At 38.4% G+C, this 19,868-nt stretch overlaps 1 protein-coding gene across 1 annotated transcript in view; it reads left to right on the forward strand.

Moving 5' to 3' along the window:
- The window catches only part of TANC1 (tetratricopeptide repeat, ankyrin repeat and coiled-coil containing 1), a 188,309-nt gene that overhangs the window by 76,509 nt on the left and 91,932 nt on the right, over window positions 1–19,868 (forward strand). The window contains exon 4 of the mRNA XM_044978309.1: window positions 14,789–14,893. Within this exon, the coding sequence (XP_044834244.1) occupies window positions 14,789–14,893 (105 nt within the window). The remainder of the gene's footprint in view (window positions 1–14,788; window positions 14,894–19,868) is intronic.

Below are 19,868 nucleotides of genomic sequence, written 5' to 3' on the forward strand. Positions count from 1 at the left end.
AGCTATAATGTAATAGAGATTTTAAATTCTAATTCAATAGTATGAGTCAATATATTCATGTAATGTTTAAGAAAAGTTTTGTAAATGAGTTCCAATAGTTCATGGATTAGGGACCCAATTTTATGGGTTTCCAGGGGCTTCTGTATAGATTATTTAGATTAATCTTTCTATCTACTTAATGGGACTCAGTGCTCAGTCTAGAAGATGCCATCAGAGATGCTTAGGCCCCATCTACACTGGCAAATTTCTGCACAGTAAAGTGGGTTTCTGCGCTGTAACTCCTGAGGTGTGCACACTGGCAAGCCTCTTAGTACACAGAAACTGTGCAGTGTCGTGCTCTAAAAAACCCACCCCGACGAGAGGCATAGAGATTTCTGCACTGGGGCTACAGCGCTGCGATGCCAGTGTAGACACTGTGGTGACTACAGTGCTGCTATTGGCCTCCAGGAGGCGTCCCACAATGCCTGTTCTCACCTCTCTGGTCATTGGTTTGAACTCTACTGCCCTGCCCTCAGGTGACCGGCCATCATCCTCACCCCGTACATTCCTTTGCAAATTTGAAAGTCGGCTTCCTGTTTGCTCAGTGATGTGTGCAGTGGTCTCAGCACATCTTTCCAAGTGGCTATGCCTGCTCCACGCACCAGGTGATTCCCCCACTTGGAGCAGTGCTGAGCTGCTGGACCTCATCAGCATTTGGGGAGAAGCAGCTGTGCAGTCCCAGCTGCGCTCCAGCCATAGGGATTATGACAACTACGGACAGATTTCACAATGCAGGATAGAAAGGGGCCAGGGCTGGGACATGTTGCAGTGTAGGGTAAAAGTGAAGGAGCTGCAGAATGCCTACCACAAGGCGAAGGAGGCAAACCGCCGCTCCAGTGCTGCACCCATGAACTGCTGGTTCTACAAAGAGATTGATGCAATGCTCGGTGGTGACCCTACCTCCACTGCGCAGGCCCCTGTGGATACTTTGTTGGCTCATGTGCCAGTTGAGAGTGGACCGAGCCAGGAGGAGGAAATCTTGGACAAAAAGGGGGAGGGGAACCCAGAGGCAGAGGATGGCTCGGATGCCCCGCAACCCACCAGGATGCCCTGCGACCCCCTCCGCCTTCCCATAAGTCTTAGTGGCAAAAGAGAAAGAGGTGCTCTGTGGGATAGCTGCTCAGGGTGCACCGCTCCAAATAGCACTGCAAGTGCCACAAGTGTGATCACGCTATTGCGCAGGCAGCTGTCAGTGTGAACACACAACAGCAGTTTGCCTTCTGCACTCTCTGAGCGGCACTGTAACTGCCGGCGCTGTATTTTGACAGTGTAGACGTGCCCTTAGTTTTACAGTTCTCAAATTGTGGATTTGTCTCTCCAGAGATAACATGCTTGTTAACAGCAAAATTTTTTAAAAAATAAATAATATATAGAGGTGAGAAATAACAGACCTCAACCCGATTGTCCCTCTGCAAATTTGTGTACACAGAGTCAATCCCTTACCTCTCTATAAAAGTGCAAAGTTTAAAAAAGGTCAATGAATAGAAGATTGTTGGGGGCAGAATAGATCTGGACAAGGAGAAGAAGTCTGGAGATAAATGTGAGAAGGGAAGGACAGGCAGTAGAAACAAAAGTGAAACTGTTTGAGCAGCATATTCCAGAAGTCTTGAGGTCTTTCTGAGTGTAGCCTTCATTGATTTGAGATCTGCCACACCATTCTCTCACTAGAAAGGAAAACCTATAATGGCAGCAGGCTGTAAAAGAGAGCCAGCTTGGGAATAAGAACCATTCAAGAAATATATGTTTGCTGATGATGTTTTAAAGAAAGCCACGCCAGGGAACTGGAAGAAGTCACTTAAGCACTTGAATTCAGAGACTGTTGAAGTGATAATCTCATTTTTAACAGCAGTAGCTTCTTCTGCTGGCGTAGAAAGAATATTTTCTTCCGTTGCACTAATTCATTTTAAATTGAGAAGTAGTTTGGGACCTGAAAAAGCAAGAAAACTTGTTCTTTTCCAGATTATGAACAAACAGGAAAATGAAGATGAAGACGACTGAGTTAGAAGCAAAAGCCTATATTTTAATTTCTCATGTTGACCTGACTGACAGTCAATTTAATTTTTTTTTTTAACTATTTCATTTAACTATTTTAGTTAAAAACAATTTTAACAGAAACAAACCAGATCTTAAAAAACTTGAATGTTTGAGTAAATGCAAAAATTCATATGCTTGTTTTGTTAAAATGTTATGTTTGCTGTTGAAGAAAAAAATGCAGACTACGTAACATTATTATTTTAGTTAAATAAAACAATTTAAATGTCTGTCTGGTGATGTTCTTCTCCTAATACAGCATGGCAAGAAAATCCTACAAATATTAATGAATAACCTCTTGAATTGGAGATAGTTCACCTCCCAGTGACTTCATAAATACCTGTTTCAGTTACCTTTGGTAAATGAAATAACCAAACAATCATTCATTTTCTGATATAGCTGTAAAACTAATCTGAAAAGTTTTCAAAATAAATAACTTTAAAAAATGTATAGTGTGTACCTTCTAAAAATGAAACCTACATCTATCTGAGTTGTGAAGAATATGTATTAAGGTTATAACAACCAACAAGAATGCACTTTGATGTGGAAATCCATGATTAAATCGAGTTTTTCTGACTAGTGATTTTAATCAATTTGATTTAAATCAAATCCACCTTGCTACTTATTGTTTTGTTTACCCTGTGACTTTCACACAGAAGTGTTAACTCATTCCAAACGTAGAAATCTCAAGAAATCCTCTTGTCTTGTTCTTTTGTTTGAGTGTATCCCAGTGGAGTGATTTTGAAGTTGTTAGGAATACTGCCTGTCATTTAAAAGCTAGCAGCTGTTAAAATATTTTTCATTAGTGGATACCGCTGCATTGTTCCATAGGAATATACCAGACATATACATTATCCTGTGGGTATTGGAGACCTGGTATACTATTCCTTTTGAATGTTGGAGAATTTGAACTGGCAAAGGAGGAAGATTTTGTATAAATGATCTGCAATCTGGGATGGGGCAATAAGAGATGAAGAGGATTCCAGCAGTATTGCTTTCACAGCCTTTTCAGTGTTGTTGTATCAGCAGTGTATGTAGCATGGTGATATTCCCATCTCAGAATGTGGTTGACTGAAAAGGGAGATAGAAGTGAGGAGTGCACAGAAGAAAGTGTTTTTTTTGTTTGTTTTTGTTTTTGTTTTTTTTAAAAAGAACAACAAACCATAGTTCAATATAATCAAATGTTGGGGGAGATGGCGGAAGCAAATTTTAATGAAATAAAGTGATACCTATCCCACTTTACTGGGAGACAAGTATGTCAGAACTGCCAAATGGTTTGTTTATTTTGTCTGTGATTTTGTTATCAAATGTAAGACGTGGCACTGTACTGCTATAATTGGTCATGTGTCTTAGGACTGCTTTTCTAAACTAGCTAGGGCTTATATGTGGATTTCTTAAATTGAAACTCCATTCAATGTCTGGCTAAATAACATCTGAGTCTTCAAAAAAAGAACAGGAGTACTTGTGGCACCTTAGAGACTAACAAATTTATTTCAGCATAAGCTTTTGTGAGCTACAGCTCACTTCTTCGGATGCATAGAATGGAACACACAGACAAGAGATATTTATACATACAGAAAACATGAAAAGGTGGAAGTATGCATACCAACAGGAAGAGTCTAATCAATTGAGATGAGCTGCTATCAGCAGGAGGAAAAAAACCCTTAGTCTCTAAGGTGCCACAAGTACTCCTGTTCTTTTTGCAGATACAGACTAACACGGCTGCTACTCTGATATCTGAATCTTGAAACTCTTAATTTACATTAGTCTGTTTTAGGAATAGAACAGCTGTATTGTAGCCAGCATTTTATGGACTGACTTTCTTACCTTGTAACATGTCTGTATACATTAATAACATGAAACCCACAGGGTAAAAATGTAAATTTGAGTTGTCCAGGATGTAAAACAGACTTGTCTTATTTTTTATGTACTCTTGCCATCGCACTGTTATAAATCACAATTTAAAACTTTCAACAATATTGGTAACTTTCCCTTCCTGTGTAGGAACATTTGGTTGGCGCTTATGTTCAAGAAAATGACAGTGTTTTTGTCCCTTTTTATTTCAAGTAAATTTGCACACTTTATTTTAGCATATGTTTATGTATACTTTATTACAGTCTTTTTCCAGTCCCATTGCTGTATTTACTGATAAAATAACATTTAGTTTGCTGGTTAAGTACACTAAAGAAATTTTTATACATAAAAGTATTTGCATAGATAAATAGTTTTAAAATAATTTGTGGAGACCCAATCTGACCTAGAATGTTTTCTATAAAGTAATGATACATTTTTGTGTCATTTAAATTGTTTTTCAGTTAAAATTCAGTCACAGAACGAGACTTCAGTTTGAGACGTCTGAAACAAAGAAAAGTTCAGTGTAAAATAGTTTGGCAGCAGCTGTCTCCTTCCTTCCCAATCTCTCATCTCTTTCCCTTTCCCTCCCATCTCCTTTCTGTCTTGGCTTTTCTGGATGTTTCCCAACACCTGTTATATAATGGTGACTCCAGACCTTCTTGATAGTGCACGCAATGCTGGAGTCAGCCATCTGTCTGAATAGACACTGCATCAGCATCCTGTGTTCAAAACCTCAGCACTTTGAGTGGAGATGGAGTGACCATTTCTTTCCTACTGTCTTCTTTCTCCCCCATGATAGTCCTAAATTGTGTGGGAAAACTGGGGTCTCAGTTGTTATAGTTTGACTGAGTGTTATCTAATTAAACAGGAATAAATTAAGTTTAAATTTGGGGTGGAGGGAGAGAGAAAGAAAGGCAGGACAGTAATGTGGTCTCATAGACTCATAGTTCAGAGGGAACCACTGTGATCATCTAGTCTGACCTGCACATTGCAGGCCACAGAACCTCACGCAAGCGCTCCTGAAATAGATGCCTAACCACTTGGCTGAGTTACTGAAGTTATCAAATCATGGTTTAATCACTTCAAGTTACAGAGAATTCACCATTTACACTAGTTTAAACTCGCAAATGACCCATACCCCATTCTGAAGAGGAAGGTGAAAAACTCCCAGGGTCTCTGCCAATCTGACCCAGGGGAAAATTCCTTCCTCACTACAAATATGGCGATCAGTTAGACCCTGAGCATGTTGCAAGACCCATTAGGTTGATACCTGGAAAAGTATTCTCTGTAGTAACTCAGAGCCCTCCACATCTAGTGTTCTGCCTCCAACTGTTGGAGATTTTTTGCTACTGGCAGTCACTGGTGGGCCACATGCCATCCCCTCGATAAACTTATCAAGCTCAGTCTTCAAGCCAGTTAGGTTTTTTGCCCCCACTGCTCCCCTTGGAAGGCTGTTCCAAACTTTGCTTCTCTTCTGGTTAGAAACTTTCACCTAATTTCAAGCCTAAACTTGTTGATGGTCAGGTTATATCCATTTGTTCTTGTGTCCACATTGGCGCTTAACTTAAATAACTTCTTTCCCTCCCTTGTATTTTTCTCTCTGATGTATTTATAGAGAGCAATCATATCTCTCCTCAGCTGTACCTGGCCACCTAGCATAGCTGCCCCAGTCAGAATGGGCCTGATGTGGTTTAATGCTCCTGCTTCTTCAAGGAACTGGAAGGCTGGGAGCCTGTGATGACCCCATTGATGAGCACAGAAAACACTCCTCTTGTTGGGCTTTTCTCCCCCTCCGTAAGAACCCAGTTGACCTGACACTGCAGGAGTTCCTGAAACTGGACAAGGAACGAATGAGAAACATGATTAAAAATCAAATCTCTCAGAAAGTGACGGAATTTAAAGAAGAATCAAAGTGTTCATGTTTTGATATTGAGGTCTCCTAGGCCCCTGAGATTTGCCTGTGTGTGGCATCTGACTTGTGTATACACTTTCTGGAGCTGCTAGTAGTTCAGGTCCCTTTCATGCAAGGCTCAAAGGGATGTATACTTATAAACAAAGGGGGAGATTTTCGGAATCACGTTAAGGGATTTTAGGACCACAATTACCATTAACTTGGAATGCTTCACCTTGGCTTTCAATGAGGTTTGTGTTCATAAATCTCTTACATGACTCTGAAAACCTCCTTTTGAAATGATTTTCTGTCTCATGTTGACACACATCTCCTCTCAGCCTTCTTTTGGTTAGGCTAAATTAGCCAAGCTCTTTGAGTCTCCTCTCATAAAGTAGGTTTTCCATTCCTCAGATCATCCTAATGGCTCTTCTCTAAGGGCCTAACTTAAATAGGGTGACCAGATGTCCCGATTTTATAGGGACAGTCCCGATATTTGGGGCTTTTTCTAATATAGGTGCCAATTACACCATCCCGATTTTTCACACTTGCTATCTGGTCACCCTAAACTTAAACCTAAAGAAAGAAGGCACTTTAGAGAAAGCTAGCACTTGACTATCCTGTTGTGTAAAAGATACTGCAAAAGTGTCAAAGCTGAGTGAATTCAGGTAATCAGCTGTCATATAGAGTTATAGCACAACACTTGAAAGCGACACAGTCATGACCAAAATTTAGGTTTTATTTACAAAATTATATATAGGGAACTATATAAATCCGAACAAAATATTTTAGTTGAAATTAACACATTCATGGAAAGAAGTGTACCTATTTTTTCCACGTGGCATGTTTTATCCCTACTACCCTGGACACTTTCCTAATTCATATGGGATATTTAGCTTCAAGGTTGTTCTGTTTTCTTGTAATTTATCTAGACTTTATTGAATTTACTTGCTCCCCTTTACTAACCTAAACGACATTTTGGTGGTGGCAATCTCTTTCAGTCCATGTATTCCTCTGTGCAGTACTGTACTACGTACGGCATTATAAAGAGACAAGCTTAATCTCTCCAGGGTGGAAAGATTAATTAAAGATGTAGTTATAGTGTGTGAAGTATGTGTTACTTCAAAGAATTAAAGGATTCCATTCCATCATATGTATGGTTTTGATGCCTATAATGTTGTAATTAACAATTCTGTTTTTTGACCAATCTGTGCTGGGGAGGGGAATGAGAGAAACGTGACAGATGTTAGTATGTTGTTTAATGTAGTACTGGAAGATACTTGAATACCATTGTGACGAAGGCGGAATAAAAACCTATACAGAAAGTACTGGCCTTTAAAGCTGTATTTGCCAGCAGGTATTTAGACTGCAGCTCCAACTAAATGAGATGTAGGTCTACGAATCAGGCTAAACAATGTTGAAAGAATGTTCAGGTATATGCAGGGGCTGTTTAAAAACACCCACACTGAAAAATACCCTGCTTCCTTAGCACTGTTGGAGCCCCAGTATACACGGGCTTCGTGGGGTGAGGCAAAGGAAATATGTTTTTTTAACAAGTTCACTTCTAAGGTTTGTATATACAGAAACAAGCCGCCACACTCTCTCTCTCTCTCTCTCTGTGTTTATTTAATATCAGACACTGTTATAAAACATATAGTGTATCAAGCAGCTACGTACATGATGTTTTTTTTTGTTTGCTTCACTGTGGAAGACTATATTTATTATCTTTTTGATGGGCATGTGGAAATCCTATTAGTGTTAAGCATACATCAAGAGGAGGCTATACACTGACATCTATTAGTGAAACAGTATGCCTGTCTTTGGTGTGCTTTTCTAATCTTGGTATTAGATTTGATTTGTGTGTACTTTGGGGTTACACTAAGGTCACTAGTACAGTAGCTACAACAGGGTTTTTAGTTGTTTTTGTTTTAATATTGGTGGGTATGAACTTAGAGCTTGTGAAAGATTCTGCATTGAGAACCATGGAGGTAAAGACCTCTTCTCTTCCCCCACCCCCAAAAAGGCAGAGCACAGGACATGGCAGGGTAAGCTTCTTACTACTGTGCCTCATCCCTAATTTGCAGGTTTGAAATTGCATTGTACCAATTATGTCCTTTTGTAATGAGATGACATGCTGGGAACTGTATTGAGATCCAAGTCATTTCACCTAAGGCACGAAATAGTCAGCAGGTAATAATGTTCATTCACTAGACTTGGGCAGGAACTTGGATATGAAAAACTAATTTCCATAGTTTAGAAAGTGCATTGTTAGGGGACCAGCATGTTTCCTCCACAATGGGGAAGTCTTCCACTGTATGGAGAACACTAAGTCAGTGTTTCTTAAGCTGTAGTCTACAAACCACCAGTGGTCCACTGAGCACTTGTGGATCATGTGAGGCTGGCAGCTGTACTCCTCTCTTACATCTGCTGCTTTAAATATGTTAGTCTATAAGATGCCACAGAACTCTTAGTCTAGATCTGTAAAAGCGGCAAACACGGCTACCCCTCTGATACTTTAAATATCCAGACTCACTGACCTATGTGGTATTCTCCTACCTATGAAATGAGTATGATCTCAATAAAAAGCCTGGACTCCTACCTTTCAGCTGCTTCTATAGGAGGACCAAGTGTAGCAGCATCCTCTGGGGAACACTGTAGCCAGGGCTAAGATTGAACCAGTACATGGCCTTTATGGCATACCAGTATCTCTCTGAAACTACTGTATTTTTCTTCAAAATCTCAGTTTTTATTTTTGAAAAAGTGGCTGTTATGCTTGCAAAGAAACCTGAAAAATATGAACAGTGTGTACTTGATGCAGAGATGTTTATTGGTCAAGGCGCACAGCTCTGAAATGTATGTCGTCATTCATCTTAATGAGATGTTAACTCAGATTCCCAGACATGATAACTTAAATACTAACACCGTTAACTATTTTATTCCTCGTGTAAGAAAGGAAAGGCTTGATTACAGATATCCACTATTTGCTGTGTCTGAGGTCTTGTTTTGGTGTCACAAGTGGATGGTGTATGGAGATAGCTCCACGTATTTTTTTTTTTTGTCCCTCGGTCAAGAAAGCCAAGCCTACGGAGCTTCATAGAGTCCATGAGCATATCCAAGAACTGTCAAAGAGAAGCCAGTGTGGCTCAGAAAGCTTGCAGAATCATATTTTGAATATCTGTAAAAAAAAATATTGCGATAGGCATCTCATTTTGGTTAATCACATAGCTTGACTGTAGTTAGTGAGCAGAGCCTGGTGAACATCACCACCTTTTTTCCTTCCTCCCTCCCAATTCAACCCCAGATTGCAGTCATAAGAGGAGGGGACAGAGAACCCATAGCTTAAGTGGGAAAAGAGCCAAGAATTGCTGGTGAAACTGAAGTTCCTGGTTCATTTTGGTTCATGCAGTACTTGAGAGAGGAGGTTGGCAAAAGAACGGAGGGAGCAAGGGCAGGGAGGAGCCTGGGTGAGGAAGTGAAATGAGAAAAGATGGTGAGGTGAATCTATTTTGTAAAGGAAGTTTAACATTAACGACATAAACATTAAATTATGTGCAGGTATACAAAGTAATATAATCGTCAAAGGGATGATATGGAATTATGTATTGAATAATAATTGGGAAGGGAAATAGGAACTCAAGTGCATTTTGATTGGATGAGTAGATTACTGGAGAGGTTATCGGACTTCACTATAGAGCGGATCAGAATGGTAAATGGGCCATCACTGATATCTTGGACTTTTCTTTGGCCAGTTCCTCATACTGCCGTGATGATAGTGCTCCAGGCTTGAACTAGGGAAAAGCCAAATAATGTCTTTAAAGACGTTAAACAAATGCAGTTCACCTTTCAGGAGGAGCAAATCTCCTCCTGTCACCCCATTACAAGTGTAAAAAGAAAATTTTGTTTGAGCAGTAGGTGCTGAAAGTTGTAACGAAGAAGACTAAGAGGACCGTTTCACACACTTCAGAGGTGAGCTATCTGTTTTAGGGCCCAGTCCTGTATGTATTTCCTCATGTGTTTAACTTTACACATGGGAGCAGTCCCTTCTGGTTACAAGGGGCTGTGGTGTGTTTGCAGGACGTTGGGACTTTTCATAGATTATATTAATTTTTCTTAAAGGCTGGAAAGAACTGGTGATGGTCTTCTAGTCTGATCTCATTCATGACACAATCCATAGACCCTCCCCCAGTAATTTCTGCATTAAGCCCATAACTTTTCTTTTAGATATTGCATCTTTTAGAGAGAGATCCAGGCCTTCCCTGGGATTTGAGTTCAAGATCTTTGGCACTGTGAGAGAGCACAAGATCTGTACAGATCACCAGACTACCTCTGTTGTTAAATCCAAAGAAGACTTGCTGATTTTGGGCTGCTGAGATTCCCCACCGGGTATCTTTTAGTGTCAGCATAACCTGGGAAAATCTGGTGGGTTGGAAAATGAAGCTCACAACAAGGGTGGAGGGGTCAGTCTTTTATGCATCTCCAGCTTTCAAAGTAAGAAGCTCTGAAAACTCTTATAATTGGCATGTATGCAGCATTAAATGATGCATTCTGGAACATCACAGCTAAGTGGAGCTGGCCAGTCGGGAATTTGCAGAATGTTTGTTACATCTTAGTGTGCCCAATACTTTTCTTATCATGATTGGTTGCAATATTCAACACGATACTAGAGTAAACAGAATTTTCATTTTACATTTACGATTCACTTTTGAATGGTTTATCTTTGAGCCACAGTTAAACTCTGCTAATGTCTCCCTTTCTAGAGTAGTGTACTAAAGTTTATTACCATTTGCCGTTCTTCCCTGTATTAATTCAGTGTATCTGTTCAGGGCTGTAAGCATTGCTAGTCAGTTTAAATTGGCTAAAGAAAAAAGTTATTTCAACAAGGAGTCCCAACTGCTCCGCAGCTGAAAAGTGAGATCAAGATGTTAAAATATACTCTGAGGATATTTCAATTCTGAATTGTCACTTGACAGGCTCTTGCTTATTAATCTGGTTCTGATTAGAATGTTTGCTCGTTTTTCTGCTTTGCTCTATCTAATTATAGTGCTATTTGCAGTTGAGAGTTGAATTACTGTCTTCCGAAAGGAAGTGGTTATGTTTCTGAGGAATGCATTTTGAGTTGCTTCCATATCACACTTTTTAAAGTGTTGAAATAACACCCTCTGGTGGTAATTTATAACTAAACGTTTTATTTATTTTTTTTATTTATAAAATTTACTCTCATACTCCTTGGGCACAAACAGATTTATTTTTAATTACTAAATTAATTTTCCAATCCATAAACTCCTGGAGCGCAGATTAGGATGTAAATATATTCAACAATCTCCACCCTGAGTGGAAGTCTGAAAGAAGAGGCCATATCATGAAAGTCTGCAGGACAGTGTGTGCAGTTGTGGAATGAAACGCTCCTTCCAGAGCATCCAGTTTTCAGGCCATAATCACTGAAATCAGATGGGAAGTCTAGATCTCAATTGTTGCATCATAGACAGAAAGATGGTCTCTCACTGGGCCAGTACTCAAATGGTAAAGGGTTTGTGTTTCTTTAAGACAGGTTTCAGAGTAGCAGCCATGTTAGTCTGTATCAGCAAAAAGAACAGGAGTACTAGTGGCACCTTAGAGACTAACAAATTTATTTGAGCATAAACTTTCGTGGGCTACAAGTACTCCTGTTCTTTTTGTTTCTTTAAGAGCAGTTTCAAAACCTTGAATTACACCTGGAAATCAAAAAGAAGTCAACATAGTCTTCAGGCAATTGGTGTAATATGGTCTGATGCTGATGCTGCCATGCAGGTGAGCAGGATCATTCTGCATAAAATGCAGATTGAGTGGCCTTCCATGGCAGCCCCATTGATTATATTAGAATAACCAAAGCAGAAGGATCACAAAGGCATAAATAACTGGCAAAGTCCATATCCAAGAGCAATGATTACATTTGGCTTTTCAGATATGCATTAAAAATATAGGTGCCCCCTGAGAACTGAGGAGTAGTTGGGGACCTACAAGCATTCCTAAATTGTGTGCCTCTTTGGCTAAGGGTGGGCAGAGAGTGCCATGGAAGGCCACTCATGCACCACTCCTGCAAACTCTTGTTCTGATTAGGCTCGTTTGTCATCAGAGTAGCATCTCCCACCACAGTAAAAGGAGTCAAGAGACTGGAAAACTTGAAATACAATCTAAGTTAAACGAAAACAGATTTTACTCTGAAAGAAACTACCAAAATTATCAGTATTGTGTGGCGTTTAATCACCCTTCAATACAAATACTCATCAACTTTCATCCAAGCATTTCACAGCACATTACGAGCATGAATTAAGCCCTCTGAAGGTAGGTGAATTATCCCTATTTCACAAATAGGGGAACTGGCGCAGAGAGAGGACAAGGTGTGTCAGCAAGGCAATGGCAGAATCTAAGCATGCTGCCTGGGTTATGGTGTGGTTTTTTTGTTCATTTGTGTTTTATTCAGGTCACAAGACATTATGGCCTAGTTTAAATTTAAAGGGACACTTTCAAGGACTGAGGGTCTATAGGATTTTTTTTTTAATACAACTCAATAGCAGAAATGTTTTCCTTTTTTAAAAAAAAAAAGTTTTTTAAAAATTTAAACATTTCCTTGCACAGTGCCCCTAAGTTATACATTGCAGCATTTTAATTGTACCTGAGAACTAAAAAGTGAAACTGACCAGTGTGCTTATTTCACTTTAAATATTCTTCTCAGTGGGGGAGGGAGGCGAGGGGGAGAGGAACAGTAAAAATTGTGAATGAAAACTCATCATTAAAACTAAAAAAGAGTAAATTAATCTAAACTAGTGGTAACACTGTAGGTAGAGTTAAAAATCAGTTTTCCCTTTTCTTCTGGGAAATATCTTGAGAATTTTTAAAGGAGCAGGTCCCCCTGTCTGCTTACTCTCTTCTCCTCTCCCTCCCCAAGAAACTCTAGATATTGTAAAGTTTATGTCCATGGGAGAGAAGGAAAACCAGTCTGATATGGAAGACAGACAGCCTGTCTGTCTGTCTATCAATAGTGATCATTTAGAAAACAGGGGAAGAAAAATAACATGTATGTCCGTAATAGTTTCTTACAGGGCAGGATGTGAAAACAGATCAGAAAATGCTTATATTGGTAAGAGACAGAGCAAAAGAGTGGTAAAGACATGATTTCATTTAGCCTGTTGACTGGGTTAACTGATTTTTAAACCATTGAAGAAGGGTCTAGTGTTAAGGAAAGTCATCGTTCCAGTAGATACTCTAATGAGAAACCAACAGATAAAAAACCATTCATAGTCATGTCTTAAAAGGTAAAAGTAATGCAGTTCCTGACAGTGCAGGGTAACAGTTTTAGATCTAGGCTGGACGAAACCCTAGAAAAATTCAAAGTAATGAGGTTTCCATCATGTCCCATGGGAGTTATTCCACAGCTTACATTTTCCTTATCTTGATTTCATGTCATTACTCTTGAGTAAACCCCATATATCCTCTCCACTCATAGGGTCTCTATTCTTCAGTCATTTTGGCTATATTCTGGCTGCACCTGTACAGGTGGGTGGAGTAGTTACAGGCAGTTTGCACTTTTTGTGCATCTGCACAATGCACAGCCAGAATCCTGTTGGTTGAACTCAGAGTGCAAGATGTATTTGGTAAGTCTTGTTAGCAATGACACTAGATAAGCCAAAGGGACAAGAATGTGTCCATGGCCTCACCTCCACACCACACAGTGCATGCTATGTTAGCTTTGAATTTTGTCCTATTGTAGGTGTAGGTCAAATTTGTTAAATTTTTGCTACAAAATGAATAATTTTAATAGTTCTAATCTGCCTGTCATTCTTAATGAATAGAAAATAGAAGTTAAATCATTCACTATAAAATTAGAGTGCTAAGCATTATAATTACACTAAATGTAAAATACATTAATCTGGAACAATTTTCTTCACAGAAGATCAAATTTATTTTAACTAATGAAAACTCAGAATAGATATTTTTATAATGGTGTTTTCTGTACAAGTGCACATAAACTTAAAATGTTAAGGGCTAAATAGATGGAGTTAATTTATGTTGGTTTAATATATTACTATTATTCTACTTTTAGTCAACCCTTAGATGGCAGTATTGTTCTCATTGTGCTGATATTTTTCTGACCAGAAAGTCTGTTGTTCATCTAATGTTTCCTGTAATTGTTAAACCTCATTTAGCAAAGTATACTTTCATTAATAATTTAAGAAAGAAAACATAAAGCATTCTCACTTAGTTTGAGTTTTAGGTATCAATTTAATTAAAAAATTTTGTTCTGTTTTACTATTTTTTTTTTTAAAAAGGTAGCTTAAAAATACCTGGTACAGATTGACTTAATTTTTAAACATGAGCTGGGAAAGCTGATGTCTTTATAAATGAGAAACAGTTGGTTGACAAGAAGGTATTTTTCTCCCTCAATCTCACCTTCCCCTTGCAATCAGACTGTGCAGCTTTGATTGGATAAAATACACAATAATATAAAGTTGCTGGACAAAAGTATTCTGAGTATTAGTGTTGCAAGTTGTCTGCTTGTAATCCTTGTCTCCTAGCTTCAGAGATATTAGAGTTATCGTTATACTGAGTTGGAAAATTTAAGTTCTGAATAGAGGAATTCAACTAACAGCTGTCTGGATTCGAATATGTCTGTCACCTTCTTTTTACATACACTGGGCACTGCTTCAGGAGCGTCACAGCAAGCAAATTGCTTTTGTTTTCCACCAGAGTTTACATTCCAAAAAGTGAGTGTAACTCAAGTTTTTCTTTCTTACAATGGACTGTAAGAGAGGAAGTGCAGAAGTTCACTGGTCTTTATTGTAGTAGCTCTGTGTGTGTATGTTTGTGTGTATGTATGTATGTATGTAGTAGGTCGTCCTTTTAGGTTTATTTAGATCTCTAAGGGTACACACTGTTCATTTTGAAAACGTGCTTTCCATCTGGAAAAAATTAGACGCACTAAATTTTTTCCCGCTGCAGGTCCGATCAGGAAGCCCAAGTACGTGGAAAGTCCCAGACTGCCAGGAGATGCGGTTGTTGTACCATCGAGAAAAGTATCAGAGCCAACAGAACCCAATCAAAATGGTAAGAATGTACTTTCAGTGCTCTTTTATTTTATTTAATGGCTAGCTTTTCATTTCAAAGGGAGCTGGGCTATGCAATCATGGGACTTAAGTCTGTCTTGTAAGAATCTTTTGCACAATTAAATGCATTTGTAATAGGGAGGAAGAGGTTTCCTGAAAAGATTGTGATCTTTCTAAAGTCTAAACTCTTGGAGCTATGTATCCTGTGAAGACAAAATTTGATTATGAGGATTGTGGGTCACTTCTTATGCTAGAGGACTGCTTGAATTTTTCTGATTTTTTTTTTCAAAAAAATTGATTCAAAGTGTGTAGTTTTATATTGAATACAATACTGCTGTTTAAAAAGTTCAGTGAAAGCTTGCTAAACAGTAGGGTAATATCAACAGATTTCTGTGTTGGCAAAGCTGGTAACAACTACCCCCCTCAAGTTAATTGGTATTCCTGAAAAGTTTCAAGTTCATTAAATTTGACCAGCACATAACAAAGTGTAGTTTCGATGAATGTCATAGAGCAAAATGACACTCAAGTCAGTATTTAAGTATATGTACTGTAATGAGCATTTCATATCCATTGTTACATTTTAGATCAGTTTACAGCTTAACTGACCTCATTAAGGTCATTGCATATAATCAATCCAGTACAGTTGATCAAATCTGTTTTTCTTGTGCTTCAGTTTAAAAGGCATTCTTAGGTTTGAAAAAGAATAATTTATTTTTAAAATAATGTTACTAATCTTTATTACATTTTTATTCAGTGAAAATAGACTGGTTGGTTATAGTTAGTTTTGCTTTTTGGTTCCATTTCTTATTATTCCAATGCTGCAATGGTTGAGGTTGCTAAAACTTCAAAGAAAGTGCTTAAAACCAAGTGCAAAAAATAATAATTAGTGAAACAAAGGTAAAATGTTCTGATCATTTGTGGGTTTTTTTGTTGTAAACCTACTTTAAAAAAAAAATCTTAGTTTTAGTCCCCAAATATAACATTTTCTCTCTCAACATTAAAAACAAAAACTCTCTGAATAATTCACCTTTTAACCTATTTATATTTCCAATTTAAATGCACCAGCAAAAACTGTACTGTAATATTTTACTTGTAGTTAAGAATGAAAAAATTGGACACCTTTTTAATGGGCAGGACATCTCAGTAAATTGGCTTTTGGTTTCAGGTTTTCTTTTTTCTTTTCAATCAGCTACTGTGATCAGTCATCAAGCCATCTGACTGATTGACCAGCATATATCTTATTTGGTATAACACAGATAGGTATTCTGGAAACACCTTGCCCTTTCCTTAGCAGCCCCGTTAATAGATCCATAGAATAGATTATTCTCCCTCATTTCAAGTGCCGCATCTAACAGTGACCCTCCACCTAGCAGAATAGACCCACGTTCTCTGAGCGTTAGAAACCTGACTAAAGATTATTGCGAAGCTCCCCACCGTCTATGATTGAGCAGTATTTGCTGGGCTGAGGAGTTTAGACTCACTCTTATCTGAGGTAAAGCAGCAAATATCACTACTGCTTGACCGCAAGCCTGGAACAAAATACTATTTTTTAAAATAATCATGAATCACAGAAGGCAAAGGAACCAGAAGCTCATTATTAGATGCTCTGTGACTGTTCTAATTGTTCTGGGGAAAAATTAAGGCTCTGAGGGCACTTGCTGTAAGGCCAATGGAAATTTAACAAAAAGGAATCAGTGTAAATGTGGATTAGTTGTGGTCCAACACAATTAAACGTTAAATGACAATTGATAATAGCCAATGCATTTTGAAATCCATATAGTATCTTTGAAGTTTCTGTGGGGTTCATTAATTCTGCTTTGTATAAGCCAAGTATCTACTGTAAATCTGACAAAGGTAGAAATAATTGGATCAGATATAATAATAAATTTGTGTTTAACACAAGTGGAAAAGCAGAATGAAGAAGTTGATTAACAAGAGAACCATTTCTTCTTTTTGTTTGTGTGGTTCTACTCCGTAAAATGACTTTAAAAGTATTTGGAGGTTACATGTTTCTCTCAGAGAAATGGCTATTCCAACTACCAGAGCTGAAAATTTAATCTGAAGGCTGGCTTCTTTCCTGTCAGTCATCAACACCTATTGCAAAAGTCCTGGAGGCAAAAACCTGCTCTTCTACACCATGGCTTTCAATTCTATTTGAAGAACAAAAAAAGAATAGCTTTCGACTCACCCTCCCAGGGCTAACTTCTGTTTGTCACTAAAGCAGCAGCAAATATGACTGAATACACACAGAGAACAGTTCTTTTTAACATAGTCATTTTTCGTAGTAGAACTTTGCTTAAAATAACTGCAAAAATCACTTTAAACATCAGACTTAAAACATAGCCATTTATATACATTGTATTGAGATTTACTTGTAAATACATTGACATAGTGGCCAATTAGTTATGTTCCAGGTTACAAGCTGTCACATACTGTATTCAATAAAGTTGCTATCTTGACATATAAAGAAGTAACTTGGAAGATTAATTCGCCACATACTATTTATATGGGAGTTGTCCCTGACCACCATTAGCTCCACCCCCGGAGGGCAACAACAGGGCCCATTCTGCTATTCTAAGGGTTTTCACCTAGCTGTGACATTTTCCAAAGTGGTTAGTGACCAAACCCAGGGAACATCCCCAGAGCACCTCTCCTTTGTTGGCAGAGATCCATTTAAAATTGTGTGTGCGCATCCATGCACGTCCACATCCACCAAATTTTATACATCAATTCACTACTCAGGTACACTTTTATGCCAGCTTTTTCTTAGCTCTTTCACAGATCTCCCAGCAAAGTTCTTGACCATAAATACTAAATAGTGCTGCCGTGTTCTGTTGTAATTTAGAGAACAGAAACTGTAGGAATTTTAAGGAACCTGGAACCCAAAAACCTGCACTTTCCCAAATCTCAGTTGTAATTGCCAAACAGGACCAACAAGGCCACACCACAGCTGAAGTCTTGTACTCAGTTATATAAAACCAGTCCCTATCAGCACCTCATCTGTAATTACAACATGCAAATTAGCAGAATATAACTGTCTTGAGTTCCTTTTGGTGAATGCAAGATTGACTACAAAAAAAACAAACAAACCAACCAGCACCATCCATGAACTGATTTTGGACAAGGCACATGACCTCCTTTTGCAAGGACGTGGTTTAATGCCAGCACCGGCTCTGTTTACACAGGTTAATAAATGCAACACAAACCAAGAAGGATTTCAGAAGAAGCCAAAAGGGAAGGAGAATGGGGTAGGGTAGTAGTTTTGTCCCTTTATAACCTCCTATGCAGCAAAACCCCAACCCAGAAACAAAGTCTATTTGTATGTATTCACGTGGGTGTGAAGTGAAAGAGAAGAAGAATTTAGGGCTCCTAGTGGTTTACAGGCCTCTAGGTGAAGACTCCTGCCAGTTTCCTAGAGGAACTATTAGCCTGCAATATATCATTGGAAACCCCAGATTCGGCTTCTTGGCAACATACACATAAATGTATTTAGCGTATTCTTGCTGTTAATCTTCTTGTCCCCCATAGAAACGATGTATTTCATACAAGAGACACCCCACCCTCCCTGGCCTGAAATCCAGTGTGGGGCAAAGCCTCAGGGTCCAGCTGGACTGTTTGCTAATCTTGTATGACAGATAGCAACAGTATCAATTCTTTGAGTCCTTTATTCTAAAATGAGGATCTCGTAACAGAGATCCGTGCAGTTGTCACCCCAGACTGAATTACAGCAATTCACGTGTTTGGGGCTCAGCTCACTTTTCTTGCCAATTCAAGGCCCTGATCCTGATTTCTTTTCATAGCTATCTGTTGGCCAGGGCACAACTGCCTGAGCAAGCTCATCTCCATCTGTTGTCCCAAGAAAACAGGAATGATGCAGCTACAAAACCAAGCACAAAGGTGTGAGAGCTGAAGTTAGAGGGGTGTGTGTGTTGGGGGGTATTTAGAATGAGCTTCCAGATGAGAGTATTCTGGCTACTTTTAGGGCAAACTTTCCTTTAAAATAAAACTTTTATAACAATCAATACAGGGCTTTATATTAAAAGAAACCAAAATCAAACACTCAGAAAAATACCCCCAAAAGATTTTCCTGAAAGGTGAAGAACAGAAGTCCTACCATGGACCCAACAATGCAGATGTAATTTACCTGTGTAGCTTTTAGATATGCTGAAGGTCATGGGTCCTATAGAAACTAGAGATGGTCAAAAAAGGGCCCCTCACTCCCTGGAAAGCTTACAACAAAACTAATTCCCTGTTTTTATTGAAACTTTCCATGAAAAATGTCAACTTTTTGGTGAAATATCAAAAACCAAAATGTTTCAAACTAATTTTTTTTGCATTTCAAGCCTTTGGATTTTTTTAAACAAAATATAAAAAATTTCTACAGAAAGCAGACACTTTTCATGAATACATTTGTTTAGCCAGATTTCTGTTTAAAACCGAACATTTTTTAATGGAAAATTTTCAACCAGCCCTAACAGAAACTCAAAGATTTCAATTCCTGGCTGCTCTCAGCAGATAAGAAGGCTGCCAGTTGTTGTGATCATTTGTGGTGTATTATGGGCACATGTTTGTTGGGAAAGGGACAGAAATTGCAACCCCTTTGAAAAAACAAACAAACTACTACTACTATTTCTGTTACTTTGTGGTGCCTCCCTAAATGTAATAGTGTATATGAAAAGAAAAATACTCATTTTTAGAATGGATTTGTTGCGGTTTATGCATTAGAGGGTTGTAATACTGAAAATAGCTCAACAGTGTTCACCTAATGCCTTCTGTTAGTTGGCATGGTTAAAGTTAATTTACCTTTTTAATTGTAACTTGGCTTTCCTGTCAGAAATGTCATTACTGTATAATATTCAACAGCTATAAATTTGAGAGGAAATCACTGCTTATACTCCAGCTGCATACAGAATAGAAATGAAATTGAAAAAATTCTACATTTTGCCATTCAAATCATACTAAACACATATATGTGA

This window comes from Mauremys mutica, chromosome 10 (genome assembly GCF_020497125.1).
Source record: "Mauremys mutica isolate MM-2020 ecotype Southern chromosome 10, ASM2049712v1, whole genome shotgun sequence".
NCBI lineage: Eukaryota > Metazoa > Chordata > Testudines > Geoemydidae > Mauremys > Mauremys mutica.